Raw genomic sequence first — 19,807 nt, 5'->3', positions numbered from 1 at the left:
ATTTCATCCGTTGCAATTCTGTGCTCACGGGGCATCACTGAAGCTACACAAACATGCGTATGGGGTGGCTGAGAATGATGTGTTGCATGGATCTCCTCTGAGCAGGTCTGCATTCCATCATCCCATCCAACTTCACTTATAGAACTCAAGTTCATTGATATGATTGTTAAGACTTTCAAGACAGCAACAGCAGAGCATTAAATCCTGCACAGGAGCCTTCTGAAGGTGGGGCTCCGTATGACTGCATCAGTCACATGCCCGTGAACCTGGCCCTGGCTGCTGGCATATCTCCTGGCTTGAGGCTAGGGATGCCCTGAATATTGTGTGGTAGTCAGGCCTGCCCCCCACCAAAGGCACTGCTGGAAAGGTTGGTCTTCTGTGTCTGAAGAGCATCTGAAGTCTGCACACAGCGCCAGTTCTCTCTGTGTCTGTGGAGCTGTTCCCCTGGTGGTCTCTGCTCCGAGATCCTCCGTGTCATGGTCACTTCATGGGAGACCACCGTTTTCTGCTCACCCTGCAGTCATCGGGCCCCTCTCTGCTTTGTCTGAGCGGGCAGTTCTGCTTATTGCTCTTTGCTGTCATCTTGCTGATGAGGACAGGTTCTCCAAGGTGGACCTCGACGGCTTCTGGATGTGGTGCGTGGCCCTCAGGGTCCCAGTAGGCAGTGCCCCCCTTGAAAGGAAACCCTCATGGGCACTGCCTCTCCCTCAGGGCAGGACAGTGAGAGGCGGTGGCCCTCCAGAGCCTGGCCCGTCTCGTGCCTTGGTTCCCGGGCTGTCCTAGCCAGGCCGCACCATCTTCAGTACCAGGGTCCACCGGGCTCTCCTAGCCAGGCCGCATCATCTTCAGTACCAGGGTCCACAGTACTCTTGTGACTTTTCTGAGCATGGGAAAGGGGGAAGAAATGTCCATGGGCCAAGAGCTGGCTTAGGCAGCCAGAGAATGTAGTGCAGGGAGCAGAGAGTGTGTGGAATGAACTGGGGGTTGGGGTAGGGGGGCGCAGAGGGGAGGGCAGTGGGAAGGGAGGCTCCAGGGCAAGTGATCCAAGCATCTTTCTTGGCTTGTTGTCTTCCTGTACCAGGATGTGTGCAGCGGGAGGGGCAAAGGTCCCAGACAGCCCAGAATCAATCCTCCACCCCTTTTCTGGTTGTTATCCCATTTCTAGGTCTCTAACCATGTGCAGCAGATGGCAGGGGTGGGGATGATGGCAAAGAAGGGCCAGTCTGCACAGGTTCTCATATGGCAGTTGCTGCTGCTGTTGACCACCCTCCATGTGGTCCAGGGCTTAATGATTGTGCTCCCAGCATTCAAGACCATTCTCTGAAGCTTCTTTCTGAATTCCCAGAGCTTGAAAAAAAGTCATAGTTAAAGTGTTAGTTGCTCAGTTATGTCTGACTCTTTGCGATCCCATGGACTGTAGCCCGCCAGCCTCCTCTGTCCATGGAATTCTTCAGGCAAGAATATTGGAGTGGCCCATTCCAATATTTGGAATTCCCTTCCCAGTTGTCATTCCCTTCTCCTGGGTATCCTCCTGACCCAGGAATCGAACCCAGGTCTCCCACATTGCAGGCAGATTCTCCACTACCTGAGCCACCAGGCAAGTCCCAGAGCTTGGTTCTTGTTAATTATTTATGAAGCAAACACTCTGTGCCAGACCTGGGCTCCTGTAAAACAGACATGACCCCTGCCTTCAGGGGGCTTATCATGCTTAGTCACAGAGACTAGAAAAACAGCTACCCAGTGTCCTGACTGTTTTTTCCATCAAAGGAAAGGACATGATTTTATTCCAATTAGAATATAACCAAAGTCAGCCCCTCATTTCTGTTTTGGCTCACAATTGAGTCGCCAGCTGCTTTTGTTGGTCTTTTATGTCACTGATGGCTGATCATCTTTTTGGACGTGGGGAAAATGTCAGTATCTTGAATCAATGATTTGGAAAACAAAAAATATGCAGAAGTTGAGACAGCTACACAATAAAATACAACACACACCAGAAAACACCTACTATGCTCCATAATGTGATATTTTAAAAACTTGTTTAATTCTACAAAAGGCTTTCAGATTGTGTTTATTACATCTGAAGGAAATTCATATGTATTATGCAGCAGTGTCTGGTCAGTCAAAGCAAGTTCTGGGGAGAGGATCTGAGCATTTTCATGGTTAGTAGTAATTATTATGGTTCTCTTAGGCTCTTTAGTTTGCATGTTACAGTGTCTACTTGCAGAATTTTAATGATTAAATGATTTTTAACCAATTGTGAAATGAAATAATCCTCATGCATTAGAACTCAGAAAATATTTAAGTAAGACTTTTCACCAAATCTTTTGTCCTTCTTCAAAGTATCTGATTATGCTGTAAACTTTCAAACAAGAAGTGTGTTACCTACATCCCATCTCTATTTTCTTCCATCTTGACTTTTTTCTTCATTGGCAGGACCCTGATATTCACAATTAATATGAAGGAGGGAGTTTTATAGATTTGGTATAAATGAATTGAGTCAGGCACCTTAGAAATTGCTTATCCAGGCAGTAAGAATTCAATTTCTTACATTCTTGGAAAGTACCAACAGAAAGAGACCAAGGAAAACTCTTTTCTGATGGAGGTTTTTTTCTCCCTAAAAAACGTTTTTATTTTATTTTATTCAAACATTTTTATGAATCGCCTTAGCCTTTGGAAACATGATTTCTTGGAGGAAAATATCGATGCATATAATTATATTAAAATTATGTAAAATATATTAAATAATTTGGTCTATGAAGTATCATAAGGAATAGATAGGGCTATGAATCAAGGACTAATCGTTCTATCAATAATTACTTATTAAGGAAGTATACAATATAGTCAGAACCCAGTTTATGGAGTCAGGCTGCCTCGGTTTGAATTCTGCTTACAAGCTGTATGATGTTGGGCAATTTACATAGTCTTTTTTTTTTTTTTTTTTGCTTGTTTCCTCATGTATAAAGAAGGATAAAACATGACCAACCTTATTCTAGTTATTACTACTGCATCACAAACCACCCCAAAACGTAGTGGCTTTAGCAACAGGACACTAGTCATTTGGGTCATGAATCTTCAATTTGGGGATGGGCACTTGGCAGAGACAGCTTGTCTCTGCTCCACAGCATCAGCTCGGTGGGATGACGAATATCTGAAGCCATGTGCACTTCCGTCAGCTGATGGTTGATGCCGGCTGTCAGCTGAGATTCGACCTGGGTGCTATTGGTTGGAACATCTCTACGTGGCCTTCCCGCGTTGCCTGATCTCCTTTATACTGTGGTGGCTGGATCCACGGTGAACATCCCAAGGGAGGAAAAATCCATGTGGGTGTGGTATTGCCTATCCGTAGAAGTCAGCCATCCCTTATCCCATATTCTGTTAATTGAGACTTTCCGAAATGCTCAAACAAGGTCAAGGGGAAGGGAATAGAATCCATCTCTTGATGAGGGATTGCAAGGTTCTGAAGAACATAGGAGACCAGAGATATGGTTGTGGTCATTTTGGGAAAACAGAACCTTTGACTTGCTTGATGTGGTTTTTGTGCGTCAGTTCATAAATAAAATATTTAGCACAGGAAGCAGTAAGCACACATGCTGTTGGTATTGCAGAGCATGTAACATGTGCTAAGGGGATTGTATAAGTTCTCTGGTTAGAAAGAGAATTCTGCAGTTATCAGTTGTCCCTAATTTCGGCATAAGGAAGCCAAGGGCTAGAGGCTAACTTGCCCAGCCATCCAGTGAAAGAACTCAGGTCATGAGACCAAAGTTGTGAGTGCTTGTTATTTCAGGTCAGACTCTGGAAACTTACAGAGCTGGCAATCATGGAAATAGACCTCTAAATAATTGATTAAGACAAGAAATGAATGCTCTGTCTCTAGAGAGCTTTGGAATCAAAGATAGACCTGATTATAGAAGAAATAGCCTTTTCTCTATCTTGTAGTATACTTGTGTTCAGTTGCAAAATTGGTTTTTCTGCTTTTATTTTGTGGTTGATAGGATCAGATGAAATTCTACCCAAACTGCTAATACCACTTATTTTGCCACATAATGCATACAAGGTAGTAGTTTTGTTAAAAATCATAATATTTAAAAAAAATATCCCATATGTATGAAAGCTTGCCAGTCTCATATACAAATATTTATAACTGTACCAGGAGACTGTACCTGAAGAAGTGGGCAGATGAGAAGTACATGGCACAGTCCAGGTCATCAGGTGGCAGGAGGGAGCTGGGATGTGGTGGGGGGTGGCCCTTGTTCATTTCAGAAGCCTTTGCCTCCCAGCCCAGGGCCCAGCAAGCCCCAGCCCAAGCCCACTCCCACAGGCTGAGATGCTGACATGAGACTGCAGGAGGGAGCCTCGCTACCTTGGACCAGTTCTTTGCAAATAAACTTTCTCTTTCTTAATGACGCCTCTGTGATCATCATTATGTTGGCACAGCCTGGCCAGTGCTCTCCCTAGAAAAAGCCCATTTCCATTGGTCTTGGCTAAGCTAATGCTTATTGAGTTGTCCTCCTGGAAACTTGGGGCAAAACAAGGTCTGTCTGCTGGCTCCCAAAGGCAGATTTGACATTTTCTCGATGTAAAATTTCAGCGGTTACAGTTACTAAAACTTCAGGCCAGTATGAGACTGAGGGGCTGCAGGCAAAGCGTGACTTACTTGCTCGGCATAGGCTGTAATGGTGGGCAGTTAATATGAATAGGTTTTAATCCGGGAGGACTCGTTGGGTTGGGGGCAGGGAGAGGAATGGTGGTCCCCTCTACAGTCTGCCGTGCCTGAGGGCCTATCTTTCTTCCTGGCTGTGGGAGAAACCGCGCTACTTCCTGCAGATAGAGGAACAAAGGAGAAAATTCATGAAACGTGCTCACTGTGCCAGGAACGTGGCAGGTGTCCAGTACAGGTTACCTAGAGGCAGCCGCAGCGGCAGCAGCATCAAAGACTGGCATAGAGCACTTCAGCTAGTGGAAATATGAAAGAAGGCAATGTGGGAAAAGTAAATGTGACGTGTAATCTAATGCCAACTACACTGTAAGGGAAAAGTTTTCAGTGGGCATCGGTGAAAAGTAAAATATTTAAGGTAGAACCAGGACAACGTCATAAAACTCAAGATATTATCATGTTTATTACTAATAAACTCCTGTTATATGACTTGGCAATGGTTTATGAGACTGCCCTGTAAAACAGCACTTCTGTTGTAAAGTCAATTGTTATAGACTCTTGATAGGATGATGTTGCCTGGTATTCCTGCAAAATTAATATTGATATGCGAGACACTGATGCTCGCCTAGACAGTAGCAACTTCTCCTTCATCTGGGTAAGAGTCCTATTTTTGTCCTGGTTTCAACCTTTTATCCATGTGGTTCAGGTAGCCTATAACCATCTAGGCTATAATGGTAGTTCTGTTCTTGTTGCCAATGATTGGTTCAGGGTGGAAAAGGAAGAAGGCGTCTAGTAAAAAGTTCCTAGCTCTTGGAAATAGCTATATTCTGCCTCTGGAGATTGCTTTATGAAGTTGTGATGCCTGGATCTACTGCAGCTGTATTGTGGACATGAGGCAGAGATTAGCCATCATTTTATTATTATTTTCATTGGCTTAGTTTTGCCTGGGGAGAGATGCATTCCATCATCTCTCCATTTTTTATACTGGATGAATGTATCTTGCTGCTGTTTTTGCACATTCTGCCTGTGTTAAACCCTACTTCTTACTTCTGCTCCATAATAGTGTCGATTGCAATCCCAGAGTCTCTTTGCTGTCTTGGGCTGATCCGGTCCCACTTCCCTGGCAGTGCTCTTATAGCATATTTCAGAACGTGGCTTTTTCCCATTTCCTATGTCTGTTCAATCTCATATGCTTTTCTTCCAGAAATTTGTAAAGGTCTGTCTTCATTGGTGTCCTCTGTTCCATTTTATCTTCTTTTTGTGGTTGTGGGTTTATTCTTTTTTACATTTTTATGCATTGGAAGGTGCACAGGCTAATGCTTGGGCTTAGTGGATCAGTTTGGTTATTTCTTTTGTAAATTGCTCATTATAATTCCATTATTTATGTTTTAATATTACTCCTTTCAAGGATTAAACAGTGAGAAGTCAGCTGAAACAGTAGTTCAGCTAAAGTGGAGATGCCAAGGATCAAACCCGAGACCTCATACCTGCAAAGCATGTATTCTACCACTGAGCTACATCCCCACTGCTCATTATATTTCGTTCCTATTTATATTGGAGTTGTCATTGATTTGCAAGACCTATTTATACACTAAGATATCAATCCTTTTTTCTGTGTATAGCCAATATTTTTCCCACTTTATTTCTTTTGAGAATTGTTTGTGTGTTTCATGACATATGGAAGACTTTACTGTAGTGTAGTAAAACTTATCCATCTTCTTTGTGGTTTCTTTCTTTGTTTTTATTCTTAGAAGGACTTTTTCTCCCCAATATCAGATGTATGTTTCCTATTACATTTTTGATCCTCCCTTCCTCCCTCTCTTTTTGAACTCGAATGGGTTAAATTTAACTGATAACACTTTCAGTTCGTGGCTCACCATCCTCACTGGTCCATACAGAGCCCTTGCTTTTTACTTTCTCTTTTCCCTTTTGTCTTCCACTCTCAGTGGCATTTCTCTCTCCAACCATATACATCTACTGTAGTGCATGTAGTGTATGTTCTTCATTTTAGAAAACCATTCACCAGTTTTTATCCATCCGGAGTTAGAGATTAAAAAATTAAAAAAAAACAAAACCACTCAGTTTTCTTACTACCTCTCTCTAATTATTCCAACTGCCTTCTTCACCAAATGTCAGGTTCCAGGTTTTCTAACCTGTTCTGTTTCTCCGTCTGTTTTGGTGCTAGGATCACACTGCCTTAATGATTATCTAATTTAAAACCATTTGAATATGTAGAAATGAAAATCACATGTAATACTCTTCCTGTATCATTTAATTCTTCACTTTTTATTCATACACTAGACAAGGGGGCCATTCTTTAATAACCAGCAGCACATTTATGTATGTTAATGTAGTAAATCGCTGTCACTGCCATCTAAGCCAGTCACGTGTTACGGTTTTCAGACTGAAAACTATCGTGACTCTAGGAGCAGAAACATATTTAAAAGTAGTGCCTATGACTAATTCAAAAGGAAACATGCTTCAGTGAACTCTGGCTTAGAGTTGCTGAAGATGCAGACTGTGATTAACATTCTCATGACCTTAAATCACACTCTATCAACTTCTAAGCAAATAATTTCAAATGTCATTTTGTGGATTGATAAAGTAGGAGCCAAGAATGAAATCCGGGTCTGACCTTCTTTTTATCCATGCCGAGCAAACTTTTCTTTCTGGAATTGATATTTATCAGCAGCTTTCGTCTTTCCCGTGTGTTTATCGTGGGTTGCAGTTTAAATATGGTTCTTATTCCATAGAGCATATGGAAATTTGTGGTGAGAATCAAATTTTCTGCTTTTGGACAAAAAATAGTGCCTTGTTCCATGAAGCAGCCCTCGACAGTGGTTCTAGGTGCTTGATGTGGGGGAGGAGATGAAGGGAGAAGGAGAGTAGCAAAGACTTTTTATGCTTCCCAGGGCAAAACGAAAAGGGAAAAGTGTCAACTGAGGAGCGCCTGAAGGATTAAATGTAGTAATTCAGAAAAACTAAAACGCTAGCATTTTGTTGCAGGAAACAAACAAAACCAAACCCACAACCGCTTTCCTTTAAGATGTGAGAATTTTAATTTCTACCAATAATTGGTAATATAATAATTGAGGGGGTTTGGTTTGGAGGAGGACTTGGGACACTTTAGGTAATTTAGGTAATTATTTAGTTCAGGGAACCTTCTCACTAATAGATGCTTATAATCTTTCTGGATACTGTGTACATTCTAATTGATTTACTAAAAGCCACATAGTTTAAAAGCCATGAAAATAATAGCTAATCGCAGTAATTGCATAGCACATTTTACAATGCTGAATATGAGAGGATTTTTAGAAAAGGCAGGTTGAACCCAGAGAGGTCCAGTGAATCGTGTCAGCTTACTCAGTAGCCTAGGGGCTGGATTTGTATATCAGACCTTTATCAACGCCCAGTGTGGGTTCTGCCCTGTAGGAAATGCAGACTGCTTTCTCTAAGGATCACCTGGCTGTCTGGGGCACTGGGTGGAGACTGAGGATTAGCCAAGGTCACTTTCAACCACTGTGTGCTCACTGCAAAACAGTTGAGTTCATTGGATTAGAGATAATGAAGGGGAAGTTAGATACACATTTTTCACTTGCTTTTCCTGAGTTAATTTTCTTTTGAGTGAATGAAAAATTCATTTAGTAAAATAAGTACAAAATTTTCATATATCTGAAACCACCAGTGGCTCTAAATTGTGTTGCTTTTTGTTTGCTAAGTCATGTCTGACTCTTTGCAACCCCATGAACTGCAGCACTCCAGGCTTCCCTGTCCTTCACTGTCTCCCGGAGTTTGCTCAAACTCATGTTCATTGAGTCAGTGATGCCATCCAACCATCTCATCATCTGTTGCCCCCTTCTCCTCCTGCCCTCAATCTTTTCTGGTATCAGGGTCTTTTCCAATGAGTCAGCTCTTCGCATCAGGTAGCCAAAGTGTTGGAGCTTCAGCTTCAGCATCAGTCACAAGCAGTGAATTACTTACTCCTCAGCTTCACAGAAGGGCTTCCCTGGTGGCTCAGATGGTAAAGAATCTGCCTGCATGCAGGAGCCCCGGGTTCGATCACTGGCTTAGGAAGATCCCCTGGAGAAGGGAATGGCTACCCACTCCAGTATTCTTGCCTGGAGAATTCCTTGGACAAAGGAGCCTGGTGAGCTACAGTCCATGGGGTCACAAAGAGTCAGGCATGACTGAGCAACGTTCACTTTTTCACCTTCAACTTCACAGAATTCTACTCTGTAAAGGCAAATGAACTTTGTAATAAGAGTAGGCACTAATAGGGCATATTTTTTATCTTTTTGTCATCTTGCTGGGATTAATTTATTCCTCCCCCCTGGGTTAACATGATTTTACATAAAATCATTTCCATGTGTATTTATTTTTTGTTTTTTTTCATGTGAATTTTAAATTAAAATATGAGTTGTTCCCCCCCCCCCCCCGCCCCCAGCCATCCTTTTTTCCATCTTGCTGTAAATTTTCTACACACAGTTAGAGAATATAGTCCAAATATATTCACAAATAGAGAATATATTCCAGGTGTAATATCTGCCTATGCTATATATTCAAATGCGTATCATCTTTTCTGTTCATTTGATAGAATGACAACCTCTACCCCTTTCCCAGTTTTCTAAAAAGGTCTGATTGTTGTACTATTGGATTTTTAAAACAAACTGCCCAGTACATTATGTGACTCCCCTAAGTCTACCAGATGGATCCCAAAGATACTGAGTCATACTGTTCAGCCTTCTGAACACACATATTGTTAACATTATCTGCCAGTGTTTTAAAAACTCATTTGCAAATATTCTACCTGTTAATGATTCAGAGATTTAGTAGTGTATCTTCTAGTTTTCTTACTTCTTAGAATCTGTTTTAATCCATGTCTGTTAATGCCAATCAAATATTGAAAAAAGAGCTTGAAGGCTGCCAAGAAGACAACATGGCTTTAACATACAAAGAGTTTCAAGCATGTATATGAGGAGTTTTTCCATAGATCATATTTTTAAAACATAATATAAAGTCTTCATTCTGTACCTTTCATAGTGCCTTTTGAAATGATTTCTGAATAATCAAAACATTTTGTTATTGAAGCATAATATATCAGATTTAATATAAAAGTCAGATTTAATTGAGGAATGAGATGCCCTGAGAGTGCCTGTAGCTTGACTGAGATATACTTGGTAGAAACTTTTCCAGGCACTGCCTGCAGTTTCAATCGGAATTTAGTAATTTCGTTTTATTTTGGGGTAGCTCATTTGCATCCTCAGCAGTACTGTTGCCCTTTCCCTTCATCTCTCCCTCCCTTCCTTTCTTCTTTTCTCTGAGTCTGATTCTTGCACCAAGTGTGTAGTGCATTTGCTGTGCCCTGACCTGGGGTTTTGAGGCTGACCGCCAAGGCTCCCTGAGACCCAGAGTGAGACACATGTTCCGTGGGTCTGACAGCCGCTCCTCATGTCGGGGTTATTTTCCTTCAGTCTCTCTTCCTTCTGAAATATCACTGGAACGAAAAAAAAGACATAAAGCATCTGATCTTGCTTTTCACTTCCTTTTCTATTTCCAGCCACCTGTTCTTGTTTTCTAATTAACCCCAACACAGTGACAAGAGCCAAGATTCTCATGGTTCTGTAAAACTCAGAGTAAAAAAAAAAACACATCTACTAGGTTGTTGCCCTAAGGGAGACTCGACATCATATTTGAGGAAGGCGACTCTCTTATTTCTTTGTCCGATTTGTAGAGGAAGCAATGGTGACTTGCCTTCTCACTCCTCTGCTTCAAAAATGAATCAGAGGGTTCTGTGTATAGTGTGTGATAAAGGGGAGGCTTGTTCCTAAGAGCTCAGAAAGGACCAGAGGTGCACTTCGAACCCCATGCTTCTAGGCCAGGGCCTTTGCACAGGCTGATGGCCTCCCAGCACCTGCATGTAAACTGATTCAGTAGAGTCTGGTGTGTGCAGGGTTCAGGGGGTTGATAAACGCCTGGGGAGTCTTCATGGCAGACGCTTGGCCAATAGGAGTAAAATCACCTGGCAACATCTGATGGGCCTTTCCACACTGCCTTTCTCTGAAAAGTGTTTGAAACCAAGCAGAGGGTGCTGAGAACTGACAAGGGCCCTGTAAGGAAGGGAAAGGAGGAGAGAAAGGAGAAAAACTGGCTAGTAGGAAATGAGAGAGAAGAAATTGCTGTAAAATTTCCAAAGCGGCAATTGACCGGGTTAGATGTGGCTAGGAAATTGGAGCAGCCTTTCTGATATTCTCATGCCAGGGTGCTTTCTGCACGGAGGCTGGTGCCAGAAGGGTATCTCCCGGGCGCTTTCCTCCTGAACTGGACTTTTACCACAGTGAAGCAGCAAAGGGTAGCAAAGGTGGCCAAAAGCAGGGGAGGGAGGACACAGAACAGGTTGGAGAACGGAACCCGGGCGCCTGGGGTGGCAGTCCCTCACTGAGCAGATCCTGAGTGTCTGCTGTGGACCAGGGCTGGGCTCCGGGGTCAGGACAGATGGGGTCGTGTCCTGGGGGCTGATGGTCTAGTGAGGAGGGACAGACCAGCAGCACAGGTCAGGCCACTGTCGGCAGACGGGGGGCCAGTTCATTCCTGACGGCTGTTCGTTCACTCATTCCCTCTTGATGGGAGACTTCCTCCGTAAGGAAGTAGCTTTTCTTCTCTGGGCTGAGGTCAGAACGCTAGTGGGGCATTGCTGCATGGGGTCAGGTGCCCCTTTGGAGTGGGCAGAACTGGACGATGGCCGGAGGAAGGTTAGTTCCACACTGTGCCCCAGCTCCTGTGCATGTTCCTCCATTAGGAATTCGTAGATAACATCTGTCTGATTTTCACTGCTTCCCGCATCTCTTGGCTTATATGGGAGCCAGAAGGACCCGGGGGCCATGGCGCTGTTTCAGGGCATGGGGACCCCATGCCTGTAGCTCCCACTTCCTGTGGTTGGAAGACACAGTCTCACAGAACTCCTTTTCTGTTGAGATGAATAGCATTCACATTCATCAAAAAACATTTCTCAGTTTATAGCCTCTTTTTGTCATTGGGTTGTGCATGAGGAGATCTGTGAAATATTTTAATCTGACAGTGGAATCATCTTCAAAAGGGTGGGAAACTGCTCCTTCAAGGAGAGTAAGAAACATCTTACTTTCTGTTAGGCACAGTGTGTCTCTGCTTGTCCTTCTCAGGCCCCTGCTGTATATGCCTGTCCCCATCCGGGACAAAGAATTACTACTGAGAGATTATTTAGGTAAAATATTAAAATTTAATCTTGCACTGATGACTTGTCACAGCTGGGAATCTGATTCCTTCTTTAGCAGAAAATGGTGATTGTGAGGATTATGCTGTTCATCTTTAAGGAGGACAGTACAAGAGGATTTTTGTCTCTGTTTTTTGAGGATGCCTCTGAAGGCACTCAGAGAACGAGGATCAGCTCCTTCCTGCCTCCTTTCCTCTCTCCTTCCTTCCTCCTCTGCCTCCCTCTCCCCTTTCCATCTTGAGTAAAAAGGGAGAGTGTGAGCCTAGTTTTGACCAGGAACTCAGAACCTTTCGTTAAATATTTACAAGAGCTGGTAATTCAGTCAAGTAATTCTCATTTGAATGAGGACAGGAAACTCTGGATTGTGTTTCTAGCTGCTTCAGAGCTCTTGGAAGGACAAACTATAAATGACCTCATGGTTCCCTGGTGGCTCAGACGTAAAGAATCCGCCTGTAATGCGGGAGACCTGGTTCGATCCCTGGGTTGGGAAGATCCCCTGGAGGAGGTATGGCAACCTACTCCAGTATTCTTGCCTGGAGAATCCCCATGGGCAGAGGAGCCTGGCGGGATACAGTCCATGGGGTCGGACATGACTGAATGACTAAGCACAGCACACAGGCTTTCTGTGATCAGAAAGCACTGTGGATACGCTGGTGATTCTAAGTGTGTGTGATAAAATGAAACCACAGTCTTGTCTCAAAGGTTTCCCCTGACAACACTCACACACACAGTTACACACTGACACATCTACACATTCACACACACATTCATACATATAAACATTCGTGTACACACCCACACCCCATCTAGGGAGCAGGGCAGACAGCTCTACGTCTACGGACATTCCATCCCGGTCTGCAGCAACCCCAGGAGTGGCCACCAGGGGGCAGCAGAGGCCGCAGAACCTGGGCGGCCCCGCTGGAGGGGTGGCGGGGGGAGCTGAGCCTCCGGGGGCGGACCTCTGGGGTAGGGACCTGGCTCCCAGAGAGAGGAGAGTTCGAGTTCCCCCAGCATCCCCAAGTTTGTTCTGCTTCCTGTTCGGGCCTAGTATGTCACCTTTTTAAACACATGGGTTCACATGGTCCTTAGTTTTCCTGTCCCCTTCATGCATGGCTCCCATGTTCCTGGAGCGGCCATCCGTGACCCTACCTGCTCTCCTTTCCTGGCACATCCCTGGGGTTGGGGACTGCAGGAGCCCACAGTCTGGGCCAGCTGGGGTCGTTTGGGGGCTCCAGGAGGGGAGGAGGGGCAGTGGGTGACATGGCCACGCGTGAGAAATGAGCTGAAGAGAAGAGGGGCAGTGGCTGTCACAGGGTGGTCTGTCCTTCCCACCCCATGCTGTGGGAGGGATGGACATGTGGAGGATGTCCATTTTCATTCTTGTGAAAAGTGTCATATACCCTAGTTTGGAGTCAGACTCTTGTTTCCCTGTTCCTCTACATTGCCCTTTCTGAATCTCTCCTGCACAGAAATTCTAGAGCTGCTGCTCACTGCAAGAAAGTGGGGGCTGGAGGACTTGGTTTCCTGCATCTTTGGGGTGGAAGGAGGGAAACTTGTAGCTGAGTTTTTCAGAAATCCATGTGGAGACCAGAACAGCATTTTGGGTCTCTCTGAACTCACAACCCAGTCTTGATGGAGTTATTTGCTATCCAAGTGTTCAGAACATTAAATACCTAACACATTTCCAAGGTGGCATTTTTGCGAGCATTTTTCCTGCCTCAGTTTCCTCGAGTGAAAAACTTTTTTCCCCCGTGTGTGTGTGTGTGTGTGTGTGTGTGTGTGTGTGTCTATGACAAAAAACAAAAGCCGAGCTGCCCTCATAGGGATGTCTGCAGTTTGCATATTTAGTGACCCAGTGGGGAAAGGTGACAGCTAGAGATGCTGCTTCTTATACAGCCTTTACCACCAGCTGTGTGTGATCCAGGGAAAATCACTAATCGGATTTGGCCTCAAAAATGGGAATACTGACCTTTTCCAAAATCCATCAAACTGGAACATAATAGGGTTAATGTCATAGAGGCAAATGACACTTAGGATGCTGGGGGGGAAACTGTACGTTTTTAGCAGAAGTATATTCCTAAGGTCCTTAGAAGCATGGTTTTGATGGATATAAATAGGGAATTAGGACCTGTTATTAACCACCTTGCACTTGAGGTCCTCTGATGACTTCCGGTTGGGGCAGGTGCCCGGTGGAACTGCAGGATCTGAGGGGAGGAGGCGAACACGAGGGCTCACGGCAGCCTTCTGGAGGCCAGCCCCAGGGGGTGGGGGGGGTCTCTCCAGAAACTGCCCACAGGGATGGGTGCCTGACTGCATGTGGGGGGATGCGGGAGGGGGTTACCCCTCAGGGTGGAAAGATGCTGAAGACAGATTCAGTCACATTTCGATTTCTTGATTTCAGCATGTTTATATTGGGCGTTTCGAGTTTAAAGCTAATTAAATCGATTCATCATCTTTTGTGAAATACCAAAATGATTTGGTAAATGCTAAGTAGGCTAGCGGACGTTTACATCACTTAACACAAGGCGCAGGCCACCTGCAACGTGTAGGTGATTCATTAATTTCAAGTAAGTTTCATGCATGTAAGTAAATGGCAAAACTAAGGGTTTCAGTTGCGGCTCTGCCTTCTGCTGTGTTTGTGCTGTGGGTGTCTCGCCAGAAACTTGTTGCCAAGACCCTTGTCAGGGAGCTTTTCCCCCTGTGTTTTCTTTTAGAATTGTATGGTTTCAGGTCTTATATCTGTCTTTAATCCATTTTGAGTTAATTTTTGTGAGTGGTATGAGATAGGGCCTAGTTTCATTCTTTTACATGTGAATATCTGATTTTTCCAGCACCGTTTTTAAAAAATTTATATTTTCTCAACTTTTTATTTTGTGTTGGTGCGTGGCTGGTTAACAATGTTGTGACAATTTCAGGTGAACAATGAAGGGACTCAGCGATACATATACATGTACCCACTCTCCCCCAAACTCCCCTCCCATCCAGGCTGCCACCTAACATTGAGTGGAGTTCCATGTGCTGTACAGAGGGTCCTTGTTGGTTATCCATTCTGAATATAGCAGTGTGTACATGACCTTCCCAAAGTCCTTAACTGTCCCTTCCCTCGGCAACCATAATTTCATTTTCCAAGTCTGTGAGTTACTTTCTGTTTTGTAAGTTCATTTGTGTAATTTCTTTTTAGATTCCACATATAAGGGATGTCATGTTATATTTCTCCTCTATCTGACTTACTCCACTCAGTGTGACACTCCCTGGGTCCATCATGTTTCCAACACCATTTATTGAAGAGACTGTCTTTTATCTCGAGTATTCTTTGCTCCACTGTCGAGTATTAGTTGACGGTACACGCATGGGTTTATTTCTGGGCTCTCTCTAATGTTCCATGGGTCTGTGTGTTTGTTTTTATGCCAGCACCGCATGGTTTTGATTACTGTAGTGTTTATAAAATAGCTTGAAATCAGAAAATGTGACACCTCGTGCTTTATTCTTCTTTCTCAGAACTTCTTTGGCTATTCGGAGTCTTTTGTGGTTCCGTATATAACTTCTTGTTTTGCTTTTCCTCTCTTAAATGCTCTGAGTGGCTTTACCCTCATCTTCATCCTTCTCTTTCTCCGTTTGAGCTCATTGCACCTCTTTTTGTCCCACATGCTCTGCCATAGGTAGAAATTCCTGACCCAGAGCAAAGTGGTGACGAGGGCAGTTAAGGTTAAACCTGCCTTGCAAATCCCCGAAGGGATCCCCCAGACACAGAATCTCACAGACTGCCTCTGACTTCTTAATCGATTTTTCTTCATAATGGATGAGCGAGGGGAAGACGATTTAGCTTGGATGTTAGGTCACAGCTAAATTCAGAGTAGATTTTCTTTTCCTTCTCTGTCTCTTGTTAAGAACTCATCCTGCTCTTACCCTTAGAGCCATCTGTCCTCCACCCAAAGAGTGAAAAGTGACTTCACGCAAGGATCATTTGCGAATTCACACAGATCCGGCTTGGCTGAGATGCTCTTGCTGGGGCACCCCTGGCCCTTTGGTACCTCGTTGTTGCCCACGCACTTACGCTGCTTGGTGGTCTCAGCCGATCTCCCTGAGGGCCAGCTGGGGCCTGCCGCGGGTGTATGTCTTCTTGCTTTTCACTTTAGCCTTGCCGTTGCATGGAAGTCATCGCTTTTTTGTTCTAGTGATAGAGCCTCCCTGAGTCGTAAGCTGGGCACATGGCTATCAGGTTGGTGACTGTATTTGTGGTCTTCTGTGTGGTAAGTGTGGCCACGTGGCTCCATTTCCCCCAGTAAAATGTGAGCAGAGTGATGTTCGCAGGGTCCGCCACAGTTCCTCCAAAGAAAATGCCCTGCCCTTCCTTTTCTCTTTGGCTTCCTTCCAGCCCCAGAGGGGATCTGCGTTAATGAGCCCCACTCATGCAATACTTTGGCCACTTGATACGAAGAGCTAACTCATTGGAAAAGACCCTGATGCTGGGAAAGATTGAGGGGAGGAGGAAAAGGCGGTGACTGAGGCTGAGATGGTTGGATGGCATCACTGACTCAATGGACATGAGTTTGAGCAAGCTCCGGGAGATGGTGAAGAAGAGGGGAGCCTGGCGTGCTGCAGTCCATGGGGTTACAGAGAGTGGAACAGGACTGAGCGACTGAACAACAATGAACAGCTGAGGGTGATGCAGTCAGAAGCGACAGAGCGATGAGATGGAAGGAGGCAGGCTCTTGTGAGAGCCTAGAGAAGCAGAACCACCAGAGGATGCTGGGAGGATGGGAGTAGAAATTCGGCACATCACTGGGGCAGACCCGTGGAGATTCTGCTGGAAAGGGAGACAGGGAGACAAGAGTGGTATGTGTTAGGTACTCAGTCATGCCCAACTCTTTGCAACCCCATGGATTGTAGCCCACTGGGCTCCTCTGTCCATGGAATTCTCCAGGCAAGAATACTGGAGTGGGTTGCCATTTCCTTCTCCAGGGAATCTTCCCAGTCCAGGTTTTAAACCTGGGTCTCCTGCATTGCAGGTGGATTCTTTACTGGTAGAGCCATCAGGGTAGCCCCTGCTGTGCAGGGCTCCTCATAACTAATGTGGTGGGCCCCTCTAGAGATCTTATTTATTAGCCTCTTTTTTCCTACTAGCCCTGGCCTGTTTAACCTCCCACACCCCCAATTAACCTTGTGCTTTCCCCTCCCTTTCTGTTCTTGGCCAGGTGAGAAGCCTGGAAGTGAGCCCGAAGAGGCGAAGCTGCAGACCACCAGCAGACAGATCGTACAGAATGCCATCCTTCGGGCCGTGCAGCAGGTCTCCCGGGAGAGCCAGAGCCGGAGGAGGGACGCCAGGACCGGCGACACCGCCCGGGGCAGCCTCCGGCCGGGCACGGGGGAATCGACCAAGAAGCACGAGAAGTAACACACGGCCGGCGCTCTTATCACACGCTTGGTTTCCAGCCCTTTTTCAAGTGTAGGATGTGTCACCAGAAACGTTGCCAGTGAAGCAAACCGAAGAGTCATTCACACCTAGCAGTAGGACGAATTTGAGCTAGCCCTCGGCCGAGGGGCTCTGTCCTGGCAAGTGCATCAGACAGCCCTGTTTCTATTAATGCAGTGCCTCTGAAATAGGCAGACAAGACACTGCCATCACAGGTGTAGTTTTGCAGCACAATTCATTTCTAAAGTTCTTTTAAAAAAACGGTTCTGTCTTGTTTGTTTATTTGGCCTTGTATGCATTCTTCCTGTAACTTAACTCACCAGTTCTCTCTGCTGAAGCACCGAGTGCCCTACTGTGGTCTTTACAATATTTAAATAAGGCTTGCTAGAAAGGTGAGGGAAGGGCATTGCAGTCCTCCTCAAATATGGAACTGAAGGCTTTAATAAAGTGGGTTCAGGCCCAAGATCATATTAAGAAAAGGTAAATTCTAAGTCCCTCAGGATTTTACAGAGGCATGTATTTATATTATTTTGTAAAAAAAAAAAAAAAAGGAAGAATTTAGATTTTCAAGGGCTCAGTCTCAATTCTCTCAATTGTTTGATAGCTGATATTTTCTCCCTGTGCAGAAAGCCTTGTGAAATATTACAGATTTCTTTTTCTATTTCACAGTGAAAGTAAGACAGGTGAACCTAAGTGCACAAGTGAAGAACAGCCGGGATTGTAGATTCCATCCTGAGATGCCCTGGGGTCTGATTATGGGATGTAGGGTCCTCGGAGGGAGCTCTGAGGCCTTATAAATGCTGTGTGGCCATCAGACTATGCATATACACTAGTAATTTGCAAATAGGGACTTTCCTTCTCCCATCCACAAATTAGATTTTTGTTTTTTGAAACTATGAATATCATATCTATCTGGAATGAATGACATGTAAAATGGGAAAAATCATTTTCTCAACTCTCTGAAATGTGAAAATACAGTGAGATCAACAAAGCGACCGTGTTGTGAATGCAGTCGTGGGAGTGTATGTGTGCAAATGGATAAACCACCTGTGTTGCCACAGAATGAGTTCTGCTCCCCTTCCACGTGGGGGCCGTACAGCCCTCTGTGTCCCTGCTGTCCTATTTCCTGGGCTCCCCAACAGCTACTGAGCTGGTGCTTCTGAGAACAGAGGAAGAGTCTGACCTTTGTTAGAAACTTTTGGGCTTCCGAGTGTCAGTGTCTACATCTGACGGTTTTTTAAAAAGCAAAGTACCAGCGAATGAAGTGTGACTAATATTGACAGACTTCTAAAATCCCACTATTTACACTTTCCAGAATGGATACTGTTGAGAAATAAATGAGAACAGTGTCTCATCAGTTCTGTTAGACACTCTCACACCATGTGGAATGTGATGGAATAAATTTACAGGGAGAATGATTAGGGAGGGAGCAGAGGGGTGAACCTTCAAATGTGGTTTATTCATAATTTTCTGTAATACTCATGACAGTTGAAGAACGAATTTAAGTCGAAGTTATATAATGGATGGAATATAATTGTACAACCTAGATAATAGGAATGAAGGTATTAAGGGAACTGAGTCAGGAGTATCCATGATTGAAAAAATAAATCCAATGCTTGTATTTTACAAGTGATCGGCCCTCTGTCTACTGAGATGTCTGGATAGAACCAGCCTTGGGTTTAGCTGCCAGATGGCAGAAACCCATAAACATGCTCTCTTTCCTCTCTGGTGTGTCTGTGCTAATACTCTGGGGGATCTTGGAGAATCTCTGATTAACCTCTGTATCTAAATGTTATTTATAAATAAAATATACCCAGCTTTGAAACACGTTGTCATTTAAGCCAAGTTTTCTTCACCCTACTGTTTGGCTCCTTTCATATGGGTCCACGAGGCATCCCAAGGCTGTTTTCCAAACCTCTAGATTCTGGAATCCTGAAAGCACTTCTTAATGGGCTGTCACTGACCCTGTCTGAACACAGCTGTGGGACGTGGGTTCCTGAAGCGTGAGCAGAAAAGCTTGTGTGTGCTAAGAAGTGGCCTTTTGATCTCAGGAAGTACAGGTAAGTAGGTTTGGAAGCCAGGTGTCTTTCATGGTCTTTCTGAGATGGAAAGTCTACAGCAAGGAACAGAGATATTGATATGTTCTTGGAAGGCAAAAAGAAAGTTTATCTGTTGCTGCACTCGACAGATTAGTGCCTTATTAGTAGAATCCTAAGGAAATGGCAACCACTCCAGTATTCTTGCCTGGAGAGTCCCATGGACAGAGAAGCATGATGGACTACAGTCCATGGGGTCACAAAGAGTTGGACACAGCTGAATGACTGAACACACAAGAAAACTTAGCCATAAAAATAAATGCATCTGATAAACTCCTCCTTGTATCTGTCTCAGTATAAAGTTATGAGGTTTTAAAGGAGTCAACAGAACTTCATTTGGAGATGGCCTTTCCCCTGATTATGCTCGCAAGCCAGCACAAAGCTTTTGGTCCTAGGAA

General features: G+C 44.5%; 1 protein-coding gene across 2 annotated transcripts in view; it reads left to right on the top strand.

The window, feature by feature from the left end:
• The window catches only part of AKAIN1 (A-kinase anchor inhibitor 1), a 48,313-nt gene extending 29,172 nt beyond the window's left edge, over positions 1-19,141 (top strand). The window contains exon 3 of one of the 2 annotated variants that reach the window (XR_009733278.1): positions 17,096-17,185. Coding sequence is in view for 1 of the 2 variants with exons in the window: in XM_061399870.1 (XP_061255854.1) it covers positions 17,096-17,295 (200 nt within the window). In the remaining variant the exon portion in view is untranslated. Of the gene's footprint in view, positions 1-17,095 lie in introns of both variants that reach the window. The other variant, XM_061399870.1, reaches the window with a different exon arrangement.
• Positions 19,142-19,807: the final 666 nt, after the last annotated feature.

Source organism: Bos javanicus, chromosome 24 (genome assembly GCF_032452875.1).
Source record: "Bos javanicus breed banteng chromosome 24, ARS-OSU_banteng_1.0, whole genome shotgun sequence".
Classification (NCBI taxonomy): domain Eukaryota; kingdom Metazoa; phylum Chordata; class Mammalia; order Artiodactyla; family Bovidae; genus Bos; species Bos javanicus.
The sequence above is the reverse complement of the archived record's forward strand: the minus strand, read 5'-3'. Positions and strand labels throughout refer to the sequence as shown.